We start from the raw sequence: 14114 nt of genomic DNA, 5'->3' as shown, positions 1-14114 counted from the left end.
GTGGGATCTTCCTGGACCGGGGCACAAACCCCTGTCCCCTGCATCGGCAGGCAGACTCTCAACCACTGTGCCACCAGGGAAGCCCGAGGTAGGTTCCCTCTGTGCCCACTTTCTGTAGAGTTTTTATCATAAATGGGTGTTGAATTTTGTCAAAAGCTTTTTCTGCATCTATTGAGATGATCATATGGTTTTTATTCTTCAATTTGTTAATATGGTATATTGATTTGCGTATATTGAAGAATCCTTGCATCCCTGGGATAAATCCCACTTGATCATGGTGTATGATCCTTTTACTGTGCTGTTGGATTCTGTTTGCTAGTCTTTTGTTGAGGATTTTTGCATCTATATTCATCAGTGATATTGGTCTGTAATTTTCTTCCTTTGTAGTATCTTCCTCTGGTTTTGGTATCAGGGTGATTTGATGGTGGCCTCATAGAATGAGTTTGGGAGTGTTCCTTCCTCTGCAGTTTTTTGGAAGAGTTTGAGAAGGATGGGTGTTAGCTCTTCTCTAAATGTTTGATAGAATTCACCAGTGAAGCCATCTAGTCCTGGACTTTTGTTTGTTGGAAGATTTTTAATCACTGTTTCAATTTCATTACTTGTGATTGGTCTGTTTATATTTTCTATTTGTTCCTGGTTCAGTGTTGGAAAGTTATACCTTTCTACAGATCTGTCCATTTCTGCCAGGTTGTCCATTTTATGGGCATAGAGTTGCTTGTAGTAGTCTCTTAGGATGCTTTGTATTTCTGCTGTGTCTGTTGTAACTCCTCCTTTTTCACTTCTAATTTTATTGATTTGAGTCCTCTCCCTCATTTTCTTGATGAATCTGGCTAATGATTTATCAATTTTGTTTACCTTCTCAAAGAACCAGATTTTAGTTTCCTTTGTTATTTTCTTTGTTTTGAATTCATTTATTTGTGCTCTGATCTTTATGATTTCTTTCCTTTTACTAACTTTGGCGTTTTTTTGTCCTTCTTTCTCTAGTTCCTTTAGGTGTAAGGTTAGATTGTATATTTGAGATTTTTTTTGTTCTTGAGGTAGGCTTGTATAGCTATAAACTTCCCTCTTAGAACTGCTTTTGCTGCATCCTATAGGTTTTGGATGGTCGTGTTTTCATTGTCATTTGTCTCTGGGTGTTTTTTGATCTCCTCTTTGATTTCTTCAGTGATCTCTTGGTTATTTAGTAACATATTGTTTAGCCTCCATGTGTTTGTGGCTTTTACGTGTTTTTTTTTTCCCCTGTAACTCTTTTCTAATCTCACAGAGTTGTGGTCAGAAAAGATGCTTGATATGACTTCAGTTTTCTTACATTTACTGAGGCTTGATTTGTGACCCAAGATGTGATCTATCCTGGAGAACGTTCTGTGCGCACTTGAGAAGTGTAATCTGCTGTTTTTGGATGGAATGTCCTATAAATATCAATTAGATCTATCTGGTCTGTTGTGTCATTTAAAGCTTGTGTTTCCTTATTTATTTTCATTTTGGATGATATGTCCATTGGTGTAAGTGAGGTGTTAAAGTCCCCCACTATTATTGTGTTACTGTCGATTTCCTCTTTTATAGCTGTTAGCAGTTGCCTTATGTATTGAGGTGCTCCTATGTTGGGTGCATATATATTTATAATTGTTATATCTTTTTCTTGGATTGATCCCTTGATCATTATGTAGTGTCCATCCTTGTCTCTTGTAACATTCTTTATTTTAAAGTCTATTTTATCTAATATATGAGTATTGCTACTCCAGCTTTCTTTTGATTTCCATTTGCATGGAATATCTTTTTCCATTCCCTCACTTTCAGTCTGTATGTGTCCCTAGGTCTGAAGTGGGTGTCTTGTAGACAGCATATATATGGGTCTTGTATTCATTCAGTGAGCCTGTGTCTTTTGGTTGGAGCATTTAATCCATTCACGTTTAAGGTAATTATCAATATGTATGTTCCTATGATCATTTTCTTAATTGTTTTGGGTTTGTTTTTGTAGGTCTTTTTCTTCTCTTGTGTTTCCCACTTAGAGAAGTTCCTTTAGCATTTGTTGTAGAGCTGGTTTGGTGGTGCTGAATTCTCTTAGCTTTTGCTTATCTGTAAAAGTTTTGATTTCTCCATGGAATCTGAATGAGATTCTTGCTGGGTAGAGTAATTTTGGTTGTAGGTTCTTCCCTTTCGTCACTTCAAATATGTCATGCCATTCCCTTCTGGCTTGTAGAGTTTTTGTTGAGAAATCAGCTCTTAACCTTATGGGAGTTCCCTTGTATGTTATTTGTCATTTTTCCCTTGCTGCTTTCAATATTATTCTTTGTCTTTAATTTTTATTGATTTGATTACTATGTGTCTTGGCTTGTTTCTCCTTGGGTTTATCCTGCCTTAGATTCTCTGTGCTTCCTGGACTTGGGTGGGTTTTTTCTTTCCCATGTTAGGGAAGTTTTCGACTATAATCTCTTCATATGTTTTCTCTGGTCCTTTATCTCTCTCTTCTCCTTCTGGGACCCCTGTAATGCAAATGTTTTTGCATTTAATGTTGTCCCAGAGGTCTCTTAGGCTGTCTTTATTTCTTTTCATCCTTTTTCCTTTATTCTGTTCTGCAGCAGTGAATTCCACCATTCTGTCTTCCAGGTCACTTATCCGTTCTTCTGCCTCAGTTATTCTGCTATTGATTCCTTCTAGTGTATTTTTCATTTCAGTTGTCGTATTGTTCATTGCTGTTTGTTTGTTCTTTAATTCTTCTAGGTGTTTTTTCTTTAATTCTTCTAGGTCTTTGTTAAACATTTCTTATGTCGTCTTAGTCTTTGCCTCCATTCTTTTTCCGAGGTCCTGGATCATCTTCACTATCATTCTAAATTCTTTTTCTGGAAGGTTGCATATCTCCATTTAGCTTTTCTGGGGTTTTATGTGTTGTTCCTTCATCTGGTACATAGTCCTCTGGCTTTTCATTTTGTCTGTGTTTCTGTGAATGTGGTTTTCCTTCCACAGGCTGCAGAATTGTAGTTCTTGCTTCTGCTGTCTGCTGTCTCTCACAGGGAACTTTTTAAAAATGCCAACAATTTGTGTTGAGCATCCTCCCAATTCTAATTTAATTGCTGCATTAGGCCTAGCAAAGATGTATTTTAAAAGCCCCCAAGAGATTTTGAAGTACAACTGGTTTGAAAATTAGTAACTTAATACAGAAAGAATATAGATAAAGTAGAGATTGGAAAATAGTATCTTGAGCCTCAGATTATTTTCCTTGATTTTTCAAATGCAGTGTCTAGCGCAGAATCAGAGGTAGTTGGGCGTATGAGGAGATGACATGCCATGAGTGAGAACCAGCAGAAACATCAGACAATAGAAGTAAGACTTACTGGGACCACATATGGATTTAAACAATTGTTTTACTATGGTCTGGAAGGAAAAAGCCAAGGTTGAAAATTTTTAACAGAGTTGGGGATTGTTATGAAATGACATGGCAGATTTGTAAAAGGACCAAATACAAATTCAGGAACTGAAACTTAAAATGACCAAAATTGAGGGAAATCCTTGGCTTATTCTGAGGATATTTTCAACGTTTAGAGGGCAAGAAATAGAGGAGCAACCAGTAAAGGAAATGGAAGGCGCATCCAGCAGAGAGAAATATCCTGGAAGCCAAGTGAATGAACCACTTCAAGGAAGAGTTCTCAACTTTTCAGATATTGTGGAGGGTACATAAGATGGTAAAGAATGGGAATCCGGTTGTTGTGGTTTCAGTGGAGTGTTGGGGAGAAAAGTCTGAATAGAGTGATTTAAAAGGAGATGAAGGGAAGAGGGAGTAGCAACAGTAATTACAGACAAATAATTTAAGGGTTTTTTTCTGTTAAGAAGAGGAATGTTGAAATAAGACATGGTAATTGGAGGTAAGCTTGAGGTCAGGGTGGGTTTTTCTGGGAATGTCTCAAAAAAAAGGAAGAAATTGATGATGCAGGAAGAAGGTATAATGGAGGAAAGTTATTAAGAAGGCAAGCAAGATGAAATACAGGACACAGGTATAGAGGTTGGCCACAGAGAAGAGTGGGAATAATCATGTTTTAATGGGAAGGGCATGGGATAGGGCTTTGTGGGTACAGATGTGTTGGTAGGAAGATAAGGTCATTCTTGTCAGGTTGCTTCTAATTTCCTTTTGTTATAAGAAGCTGAGATGGGTGAGGAGGACAGGTTTTAGAAATTTAAGAAGGAAAAAGGCATGAAATGGTCATCTGAGACAATTGCAAAGTGAAATTATTGGTGAGACAATTGCAGGTGTTACTGGGTGCTCAGTTGAATAATTAGTACAATTGTGTTTTTTCTCCAGTTACCTTTAGTTGCTTGCATGCAGGTGCAGGGTTAACTCAGATTTCTGTTTCCTGGTAGAAAGTTCCAAGTCCTTTTGGTTTTATCTCTGCCATGTTTTTGTGATCTGTTCTTCCTTTCCATTCTCATTTTATTAGTCTGGCTTTTACTGTTCTCCTAGGCTGTTGTTATAATAATTTGTTTTCCATGCCTCTAATCTTTCCTCTTTATAGTGCATTTAAAATTCTTTTTCGAAAAATTTTTTCTTGAATAATAAGTAATACCTGCACAAGGCATACATTCAGAAAATATATTAAAGGGTAATCATTAAAGAGTTAGTCTCTTTCCCTCCTTATCTTAACCCCCCAGTTTCTCTCCCTAGAGATAGCCATTGTTACCAGTTTTTTGGGTTTTTTTTAACTGTATGGAATATCTCTGGTGGAAGGATACATTTACAAACACCAGCATACCTATGTATTCTCTATCATTCCCTGATATTGTACCATTCTTCTGCATAAAAAATTTTTATGTTGGATCTCTTAATATTACAAGTAGAGAGCTATCTCATTCTTAGCAGTGACAGTAACAGTGTTCTATTGAACAAGTATCTTGTCATTTAGTAAGATCCTTATTGGTGGGTATTTATTTTCTGTCTTACTTCAAATTATACTGCAGTGAATATCCTTATACACATTTTTTTTTTCACTTACGGAAAATATGTGTATCTAAAGAATAGATATATATCTAGAGATTATATACATCTTTAATTTTGGAAGATACTGGAAGTTGTTCCAGTATATCCTTTACATCAGTGAACACAGGTCATGTTGTTGCCTTCTTTAAAATCTTCACTGGCTCTTCCATTGCCTCTATTTATTTTTTATTTCATTTGTATTGAGGTATAATTGACATGTAAAATTGTATTCCATTGCCTTTAAATTGAGGTTTATTTACCACTATGTATAGAGTTCCTGCTGTGTCCAGTGCTGGGCATACAAAGGTGAATAAGATACTTCTTGCACCAGAATTGTTGATAATCTAAAGATTAGACTGGGTATTCTCAGTCTCCACGTTACTGATATTTTCGACCTGATAATTCTTTGTTGTGGGGACTGTCCTTTCCATTGTAGGATGTTTAGCAGCATCCCTCACTAGATGCCAGTCGCACCCCCTAATCCTTCATTCATGACACTAAAAAAAGGGCTTTAGACATGGCCAAATGTCCACTGGAGGGCAAAATTTCCCCCCTTTTCTTTGAGAACCATTGGGTTAGGCAGTCAGGTAGAAGATTCTGATGTAATGTGGTAAATGGTACACTAACATTGAACCACAGTTGGGAACAGGGAGGAGTAGAGGAGTAACCTTTGAGTGGACATCTTCCAAGGCTTAGCTCAGATACTACCTCATCCTATAGCCTTTCCTGACTCCTGCCTCCTTTATTTTTAATAGCATGTTTGTGTATTACAGTTAACATGTTGGTCTTCTTTTGGAAATCAGCAATTATTTCTTATTCATCCTTTGATCTCTGCTTTTTTTGAGAGTGAATGAATGAAATGTCAGTAATAGGTACAGGATAAACATAGGTTTGTGTGGTAACACATAATGTAAATTTTACCTGCTTGCTTCTGAAATGATTAACTTTGTTCAGTTGTGTGAGATTCCTGGTACTTGTTTATTTTATACTGCTTCCAATTGTGTAATTGTGTTAAATGTATAGCTTTTTAAAGACTCTTGGCATTGAGAATTATGTTTCAGAAAGCAATCTATAAATCTGTGGGGGGAAAAAACAAGAGAAGCAAAAGGAATTTAGATTTAGTCTTGTCTGCATATGAGGAAATTTAGAAGAATTAAAGTTCAGAGAAGTCTTAGATCAAAGAGGGTTCCAGCTGTCAGGGAAGATTTTATGGAAAAGAGAGAACTTCAGTAGAGGAATATAGATTTGTATAGGTAGAAAGATGAGGGGAAGGTATGTTCTAACAAGGCAAAAAGCCGTATAAGTGAGAATAGAGACAGTCTATCCAGAAGACAGTTTAATAGCCCAGCATTTCCCAAAAAATGGCTTGTAAGATATTAATGGATATTATTAAATAGGTTATGAAAAATTCTCATTAGCTTATTAAAGTCTGAGAAATCCTGTGGAAAATAAACCTGTTTAAGGAAAGGAAGCAGCATCCTTTTTCATTTTTAGACTATACATCTCTGGAGATAAGTATTTCATTGGGTTAATTGTGAGAAACGCTTTGGGAAATGCAGTAACAGCATAAATAGAAGGCTTTGATGTTGTCTGGGGACCAGAGACTGATAGGACATGTTTGGGTAAGAGTAGACAGCGCTAAGTACTATTGGTGAGGATTTTAATATTTTTAACGTAGGCCCTTGAAGGTTTTTGAACAAATGAATAACATGAATAAATCAACTCTTTGTACTTTAAGAATATATTGGAATGGGAAGAAACTGGCACTGTAGATGATAGGAAGCTATTTCAATTATACAGGGATAAGTAAGGAAGTAAAAATGCTCGACATTTCAAAAGATAAATCTACAGGATTTCGTGATAAGCTATCTGGAATAAAAGATGAGTCCTTTAGGGCTTCCCTGGTGGCGCAGTGGTTGAGAGTCCGCCTGCTGATGCAGGGGACACGGGTTCGTGCCCCGGTCCAGGAGGATCCCACATGCCACGGAGCGGCTGGGCCCGTGAGCCATGGCCACTGAGCCTGCGCGTCCGGAGCCTGTGCTCCGCAACGGGAGAGGCCACAACAGTGAGAGGCCCGTGTACCACAAACAAACAAAAAAGATGAGTCCATTATTTTAAAAAGATCATACCATGGGCAGAGTTCGGAAGGGAAACTGATCTGGGGGAAGTAAAGGGATACCAGTTTTAATGGATTGAATTTGTGGTGCTAGGTTGCAATGACTATTGGTGGTAGAGATAGAGGACTGAACTCAAGACAGAGGACTGGAATTCTGTGGAAGAGAGGTGATAACATGAAGTCATAAGTAGGTAAACTGAATGAGAACGTTATAAGTAGGTAAACTGAATGAGAAAGTTATAAAAAAGATTTGGGCGAGATTTTTGGGGATGGGGACTATAAATTAATTAGGTACTCTGTTAGCATTAATGAAAATGTGTATATTTGGTACCATTTCTAAGATATTCTTTTAGGATTATAAAGTTTTAGTGGGTAGTAGATTTCTTTGGGTAGCAGAAAAACAGGTATTTCTCTTTGATGTCTGGCATCAGAAAGTTTAGTTTGGATTCAGTATAGTTTTTGGTTTGTTTGTTTGTTTGGGGTTTGTCTTTGTCTTACTATTTTCTCTCAGAAAGTCATCTACATTGATTGCTTATTAGTTCGAGATATTATCAGTTATTCTTTATTTAAGAGTTTATTTTACCCTGATTCATAATTAAGTTAGAATACCCGGCTTCAAAACAAGGATTTTATAGGGCGGTATTAATGGTTATATGAAACCAATCCCCATATATACCAGCACACATGTATTCCATAAGCAAAATTTGCTGTTTTATTTACATTAGTCCCTCCTTGTGATGCTTTTTTTAAATTAATTTTGGCTGCGTTGGGTCTTCGTTGCTGTGAGCATGCTTTCTCTAGTTGTGGCGAGCAGGGGCTACTCTTGTTGCGGAGCATGGGCTCTAGGCACGCGGGCTTCAGTAGTTGTGGCCCGTGGGCTCTAGAGCACAGGCTCAGTAGTTGTGGCACATAGGCTTAGTTGCTCCGTGGCACATGGGATCTTCCCGGACCAGGGCTCGAACCCATGTCCCCTGCATTGGCAGGTGGATTCTTAACCACTGTGCCGTCAAGAAAGTCCATGATGCTGTTTTATTGCCTACCACTTATACCTCACTGAGATACCCTTTAATACCTAAAACTTCATGTAATCCAGCCAGTATCTTGGGTCCTCTAATAGGGTAAAATTCTTTCTTTGGATGCTTAAGTGAAGGTGGAATAGAGTGTAAGAGTTTATTTTTTAGAAGAAAGGGGTTTTAGCCTTAGACCTGTGAAAGTAGAACTTTAGGCTCTGAAGTAATACCTTTATTTTGGATGAATAAATAGGCAATTGTTTTTTTTTGCGGTACGCGGGCCTCTCACTGTTGTGGCCTCTCCCGTTGCGGAGCACAGGCTCCAGACGTGCAGGCTCAGCGGCCGTGGCTCACGGGCCTAGCCACTCTGCAGCATGTGGGATCTTCCCAGACCGGGGCATGAACCCGTGTCCCCCTGCATCGGCAGGTGAACTCTCAACCACTGCGCCACCAGCGAAGCCCAGGCAATTGGTTTTTATGTTACAGTGTTAAATGGCAGAATGTTAACTTCTAAAGGGATAAGGAAATCTTTTAGAAAAAAGTAGTAGAAGTATCTTTAGTTTTAATTAATGTTATTTTCCTCTCTTTTGTCCACTTTTGAGGAATAAATGTGGCTTTTCCTCTGCCATTTAATTTTTCTTCAGCCTTGTTTCAGTGGCAGTAGTCCCTTGGAAAGGCTTGATAAGAGAAGTTAAAGAGGATTTGAAGTACTTGTTTGCCAAAATGAAGTAAAAGGAATAGTATTTGAGCTCTAGTCACACCTTTTCAATTACTTTTACTGACTCGTCAGAAACTTTATTGAAAAAGTTACGTTTCATAGCAAAGAAAGTGCATTTGTCCTAGAGTTCTAACTAGCTAGTAGTAGCTTACTACTTCATTGCTTTATTTGCTTTTTGAAGTAGGTGTCTATTGGGAAAAAAGGAAAATTTAAAAGATATAGTTCTTTGAAGACATAATTTGGAAATTTTTAATTGTAGTTTAAAAATTGGGTGTGATAGTCATTAGAGCTATCTACCTGTATTTCCGGATTTCTTTCCGGGCACAACCAAGTTGGATGCAGCTATGTAGCTTGCTTTGGCCAGTGAACTATGTATGCTCTACTGACTGTTCTGCCAGCCTGATCTGTAAGTGAGGAAAGCATACAGAACATTCTTGGCTACGATGGACATGAATAAAAAGTAAGTCTTCGTTTTAAGCCACTGAGATTTCAGGGGCTGTTAGCTACTGCAATTTTATTTTGCCCTGCACGGTCTAATATGGTAGCCATTTGTTCCATGATGCTGTTAATAAGCACTTGAAATGTGGCTAGACTGAATTGAGATGTGATTAAGTATAAATATATAAACTGGATTTTAAAGATTTGGTATGAACAAAATGTAAAATAACTCAATAATTTCTACATTGCTTGCAGGTTGAAATGTAATTATTTTGGGTGTATTGGGTTAAATGAAATATATTAATTTCACTGTTTCTTTTTACCTTTTAAATGTGGCTACTAGAAACTTTACAATTGCATATGTGACTTGAATTATATTTCTATTGGGCAGCATTTATGTAACCTATCCTGACTAAAATCAAAGTTGGTACAAGCAGTAGGGTACTCTAACAGAACCCCTCAAATGTTGCATTGGTCAAGGGTCAGGTAGCAAGGAAACTGATATTAGAGGCTGGGAAGATGCAATGCAGAGAAGCATTTGGTAAAACTTGCCTGCAATAACTTGGAAGGCCAGTAATGTACCTAATGCATTTATAGCTTTAGGGACGAGGCTGGAAAACAAATTGTATTTTAGCTGCTGTTGGCTCCATTTGACAAGATGGAAGAAAAAAAATGAGCTAGAACATGATTGGCTAGTTTGCAAGTGGGAATGAAGAGCAATAAAGAGAGTCCAGAAATTTGGGGAATTGTAGGATTGGAAGAAGCAATTGTTTCTCACTGTCAGTCAGTAAGAGATGAAACTAAGAAGCCTTTTGAGCAGATAATTAAAACTTTTCTGGCAATCAGGGTTATGACCATCACTCTCATTGTTAAAAAGTCCTAAGGTGATTCAGAGTAAAGGTCTACTTAAGGGGGTGGTGCCTTTCTGTTGGGTTAGGGAAAAGAGACTTTTTTTAAAAGGTATGGATTCCCTACTAAAGCCAGGTAGTTCCAGGGCACCCACAATTAAGTAGAGAGAAATAGATAGCACACAGTCTCTTGGGGCAAGAAAGCAAAGAAATGTAGAAAGTCTAAAAGACATATCTAGAAAAAAAGCTATGGTTCTAGACATTGGCACTTGGAAATGGCTAGAACAGATAAGAAGCCTCTTAAGTTTTTCAGGGAGTTGTACAGCCCAAGAAACCAGCATGGAAAGTGTGAAGAAAGTGTGATTGCATGAGTTGGTCACCACCCCCTAACCTTCTACCAGCAGGCTGAAAATTCCTCTTAGCTAAGGATGCACACTCCCTGTGTTCACTTCACTTGTGGTGGAGGAGGATAGCAGGCAAGAAAAAAAATCTGGAAGGTAGAGCCAAAAGGCTCAGAGAATACTAGACTGAGAAACTCCTCCCAGTGATCAGTCAGAGAATTCTCTCCCCCAGAACAGAGAGCACTTACACTATCTGTTCAGCGGGGTATGTGAATTGCTGTGAACTATTGACTATTTTATCTCCTGTTTCTCATCTTTTGAACAGGAGTGTTTTTTATGGTTATACTTAGCTTTTTCTGTCATTGTGTATTGTGTCTGTGAAGGGAGGTAGGTAACTTGATTTAGTAAACAGGTCTTTGTGAACAAGGGCCACGTCTGGACCTGAGAACTTTGAGCTTGGTGCTATAACTAGGTGGAATTTTTGGGTTATCTTCTGCATGAAAGGGGACAGGTGTATCCAAATGTGGGAGGAAAAGTAAATTGAATATTTGATCAGCACAGGGACTTGGGAATCATGCTTCTTCATAAATAGACCACTTCTCTTCTAAGCACATGATAGGATTGCCCTTTCATGTCATTATTGAAATCAGGCATGGCTATCTGACTTACTGTGGCCAATAAAATGTGAATGAAAGTTTAAGAGCAGGATGTGATTTACCACATTACCTTTTACCTTCCTTGGCAAGACAATCTTGGAAGCATGTGTCAAGTGGAGGGACTGTGATAAGCAGATCTCTCCTGCCAACCAGAGTTGGACATGTAAAATTAATGAGAAATAAACTTTTGTTATGTCAAGCCACTGAGATTTGGGGATTGTTTGTTACTGTACCACCACCTCACTAGTTCCGATTGATGTGTTAGGTTATAATTTTAGTCACAGTAGGTGCTCAATAAATGTTTGAATTGAATACATTGAAATTTGAGGGCAGAAGAAAATGTACAAATTCTGAAACTGCCAAAATACAGCTTTTTGGCTTATATTCCTTATAATAGCCAAGCACACACATGGACTAAGTGCCCTCTTTTATGGCAGAGAGATTGTAGAAGACACAGGAAAAATTAGAGAACAATGAAACTTGTAACATTTTAACTAGAAATAATTGTTCAAAGCTATACGTAGCATCATTATGGTTTACTGGATCATTTAAAGCATTGTTTCCTCTTTCTGGTGGTAAAAGCTCAAATTAAGATTGTTGAATCTATAGAAAGTGTAGTGAATAATCCTTAGAAAAAGTAATATGCATTTTAAACACAGGATTGAGGAAATCAAGGGACTGTTTTGTTTAAAGGGAATATTTTTTTAAATGAGGTGAGTAGGGGAAAAACCCTAAACCATTATCTTTTTTTAACCCTAGTGTCAGTGGCAGCAACATCAGTTTTAGTTCAGTGCTAGAGCAGAACCTAACCTCAAATGAAGCCTTAGGTAGAACTCCAGTGTATAACACTAATCTTATGGGGTTGCTCTGATTTATATGAGGATCTGAGACTTTATACATAGTCATCTGTTCTGCTGACACCTGTAGTGTCTTTTAAGAAACTATAGTTTGAAAATCCCTTTGCTGGAGCAGGTATAGCCACTGTGGCCATCTTCATTTTTTTTTTAACATTAAAAAAAATAAATTTATTTGTTTGTTTGTTTGGGTTGCGTTGGGTCTTTGTTGCTGCACGGGCTTTCTCTAGTTGCGGTGAGTGGGGGCTACTCTTCCTTGCGGTGTGCGGGCTTCTCATTGTGGTGGCTTCTCTTGTTGCAGAGCACAGGCTCTAGGTGCATGGGCTTCAGTAGTTGTGGCTCGCGGGGCTCTAGAGCGCCGGCTCAGTAGTTGTGGCGCACAGGCTTAGTTGCTCTGTGGCATGTGGGATCTTTCCAGACCAGGGGTCAAACCCATGTCCCCTGCATTGGCAGGCAGATTCTTAACCGCTGTGCCACCAGGGAAGTCCCCATCTTCATTGTTTTCAGTTTGGGTTTCTTAGGAAAAGCTTTAGGTTCTTTCTGTAGACCTAATTTATCCAATATTTATACACAGTTTTAACAATCCTGGCTGATTTCCAAGTTTAAAACTGGTTTGGAAGATAAACATTAGAATGGACAATGGATGTGTAGCCTGAGAGATGGAGGAAGGAAGAGTTGGGAAGAAGGCAAAAAAAAAAAAAACCCAAAAAACCCACAAGTAGGTACAAGAAATAAAAGCCAGAATTCTGTTTATGTTTTTAGTACAATGTTCTAGGGCTTGTTTACTACCATAAATTATTTTTAATAATTTGAGTCATTAGACTGAGCTTCCCACTAAAGAAGGTAGGTAAATGTATAATTAATTCTGGAGACATTTCCATTCAAAATATGGTAACCTGTAGTTATCTGGTAAACTACCATCCTAAACAACTCATGCCCTGAAGGTTTAAAATTTTAGATGTTTTCTATGTATTTTTAAAGTGATATACAAATAATTAAACATTGAAGTAGTAGATCATACTCTTTTCTTTTTCTTTTTTTTTTTTTTTTTTTTTTTTTTTTTGAGACTTCCCACAACTGGCTTTAATTTCAAAAAAACTGGTTGGGGTCTTTTCCCACATCAGGGAAAGAGTATACCAAGCTCTGGCTCCAGGGATTCAGCACTGGGCCTGGTCCAATCACATTCTAGCCACAAGGGCCAATTCCAGACTACCCCCATCAGCCAGAGACCAGAATACGGAGGTAAAGTTGCCCAGGACTGGATTCTTTCTCTCCAAAGCCCCTCTCTAGGGAAGCCAGCTGTGTCTTTCAAAGGAGAGTTGGTCCAGCCACCAGGCTCAGTTTGGACACCAGATCAACATCCCAGCTCTGGGGGAGTCAGCACCCTGGCCCTGGTGGCCGCTCCAGTGCCTGTGTGCCCACTAACACGTCCATGAGGTAGTCCAGTTCGGCCTCATCCAGCTCTGGAGCTTCTTCCTTGCCTGGCCCATCCTCAGGGCTGGATTTGTGGCCCTCAGAGGCTGGTGCCCAAAGTTCACTGTCATACATGGATGTGTCAGTGTCCTCAAACAGGCCCTCAAGCCCATCGACCAGCAGACATCCAGTGGCTGGGCCGAGCAGGTCCAAGGCACCCAAGCTGGGTGGGGCTCCCCCAATGGGGTGGCCTGGTGGCCCCTCATCTACCAGGGGCTGGGGAGCCTGGCTCAGGCCCTCAATATGGCTGAGGTCCTCCAGAAGGCTGGCCATGGAGGCTGAGAGGGAGGCATCAGAGCTGGCCAGCAGGTTGTCAGCTATGCCTGGGGCTGTAGGCAGGCTGGGCATAGGTGACAGGGCAGCTGTGGGTGCCATGCACGCCTGAATTCGCCGCAGTGTGTTCACTACCAGCACCAGGTGCTGCAGGTCCGGTTCACTCTGCCGCAGGCTGTGGTGGAGCTTGAGCACCGAAAGGTCAAAGAGGGAACGGGAGGCCACGGCTGGGGGTGCGTGTGCCACTGCTGGGTGGCCAGGATCCAGCCACCAGGTGTCGACTGCCAGGGCTTCTTTCCCCTCCTCCTCCTCCTCTTGCTTTCGCTTCAGGCCCTTGCTCAGCATCATCCAGCTCACCAGCTGCCAATCAGAACGAAGAGGGAGCCACCCGCAGCCAATCAGGAAGCGGTGGCGGCAGCAC

General features: G+C 39.5%; 2 protein-coding genes across 2 annotated transcripts in view; one reads left to right on the top strand and one right to left on the bottom strand.

The window, feature by feature from the left end:
• SP3 (Sp3 transcription factor) overlaps window positions 1-14114 on the top strand; it is a 62933-nt gene that overhangs the window by 24489 nt on the left and 24330 nt on the right. The window lies entirely within an intron of this gene.
• LOC136125885 (SERTA domain-containing protein 1-like) lies at window positions 13325-14038 on the bottom strand. Its single transcript, XM_065880887.1, has one exon. The coding sequence runs from the start codon at window positions 14036-14038 to the stop codon at window positions 13325-13327; it is 714 nt and encodes a 237-aa protein (XP_065736959.1).

This window comes from Phocoena phocoena, chromosome 7 (genome assembly GCF_963924675.1).
Source record: "Phocoena phocoena chromosome 7, mPhoPho1.1, whole genome shotgun sequence".
Taxonomy (NCBI): Eukaryota; Metazoa; Chordata; class Mammalia; order Artiodactyla; family Phocoenidae; genus Phocoena; species Phocoena phocoena.
Note: the sequence above shows the minus strand (reverse complement) of the source record. Positions and strands in the feature narration are given on the sequence as shown.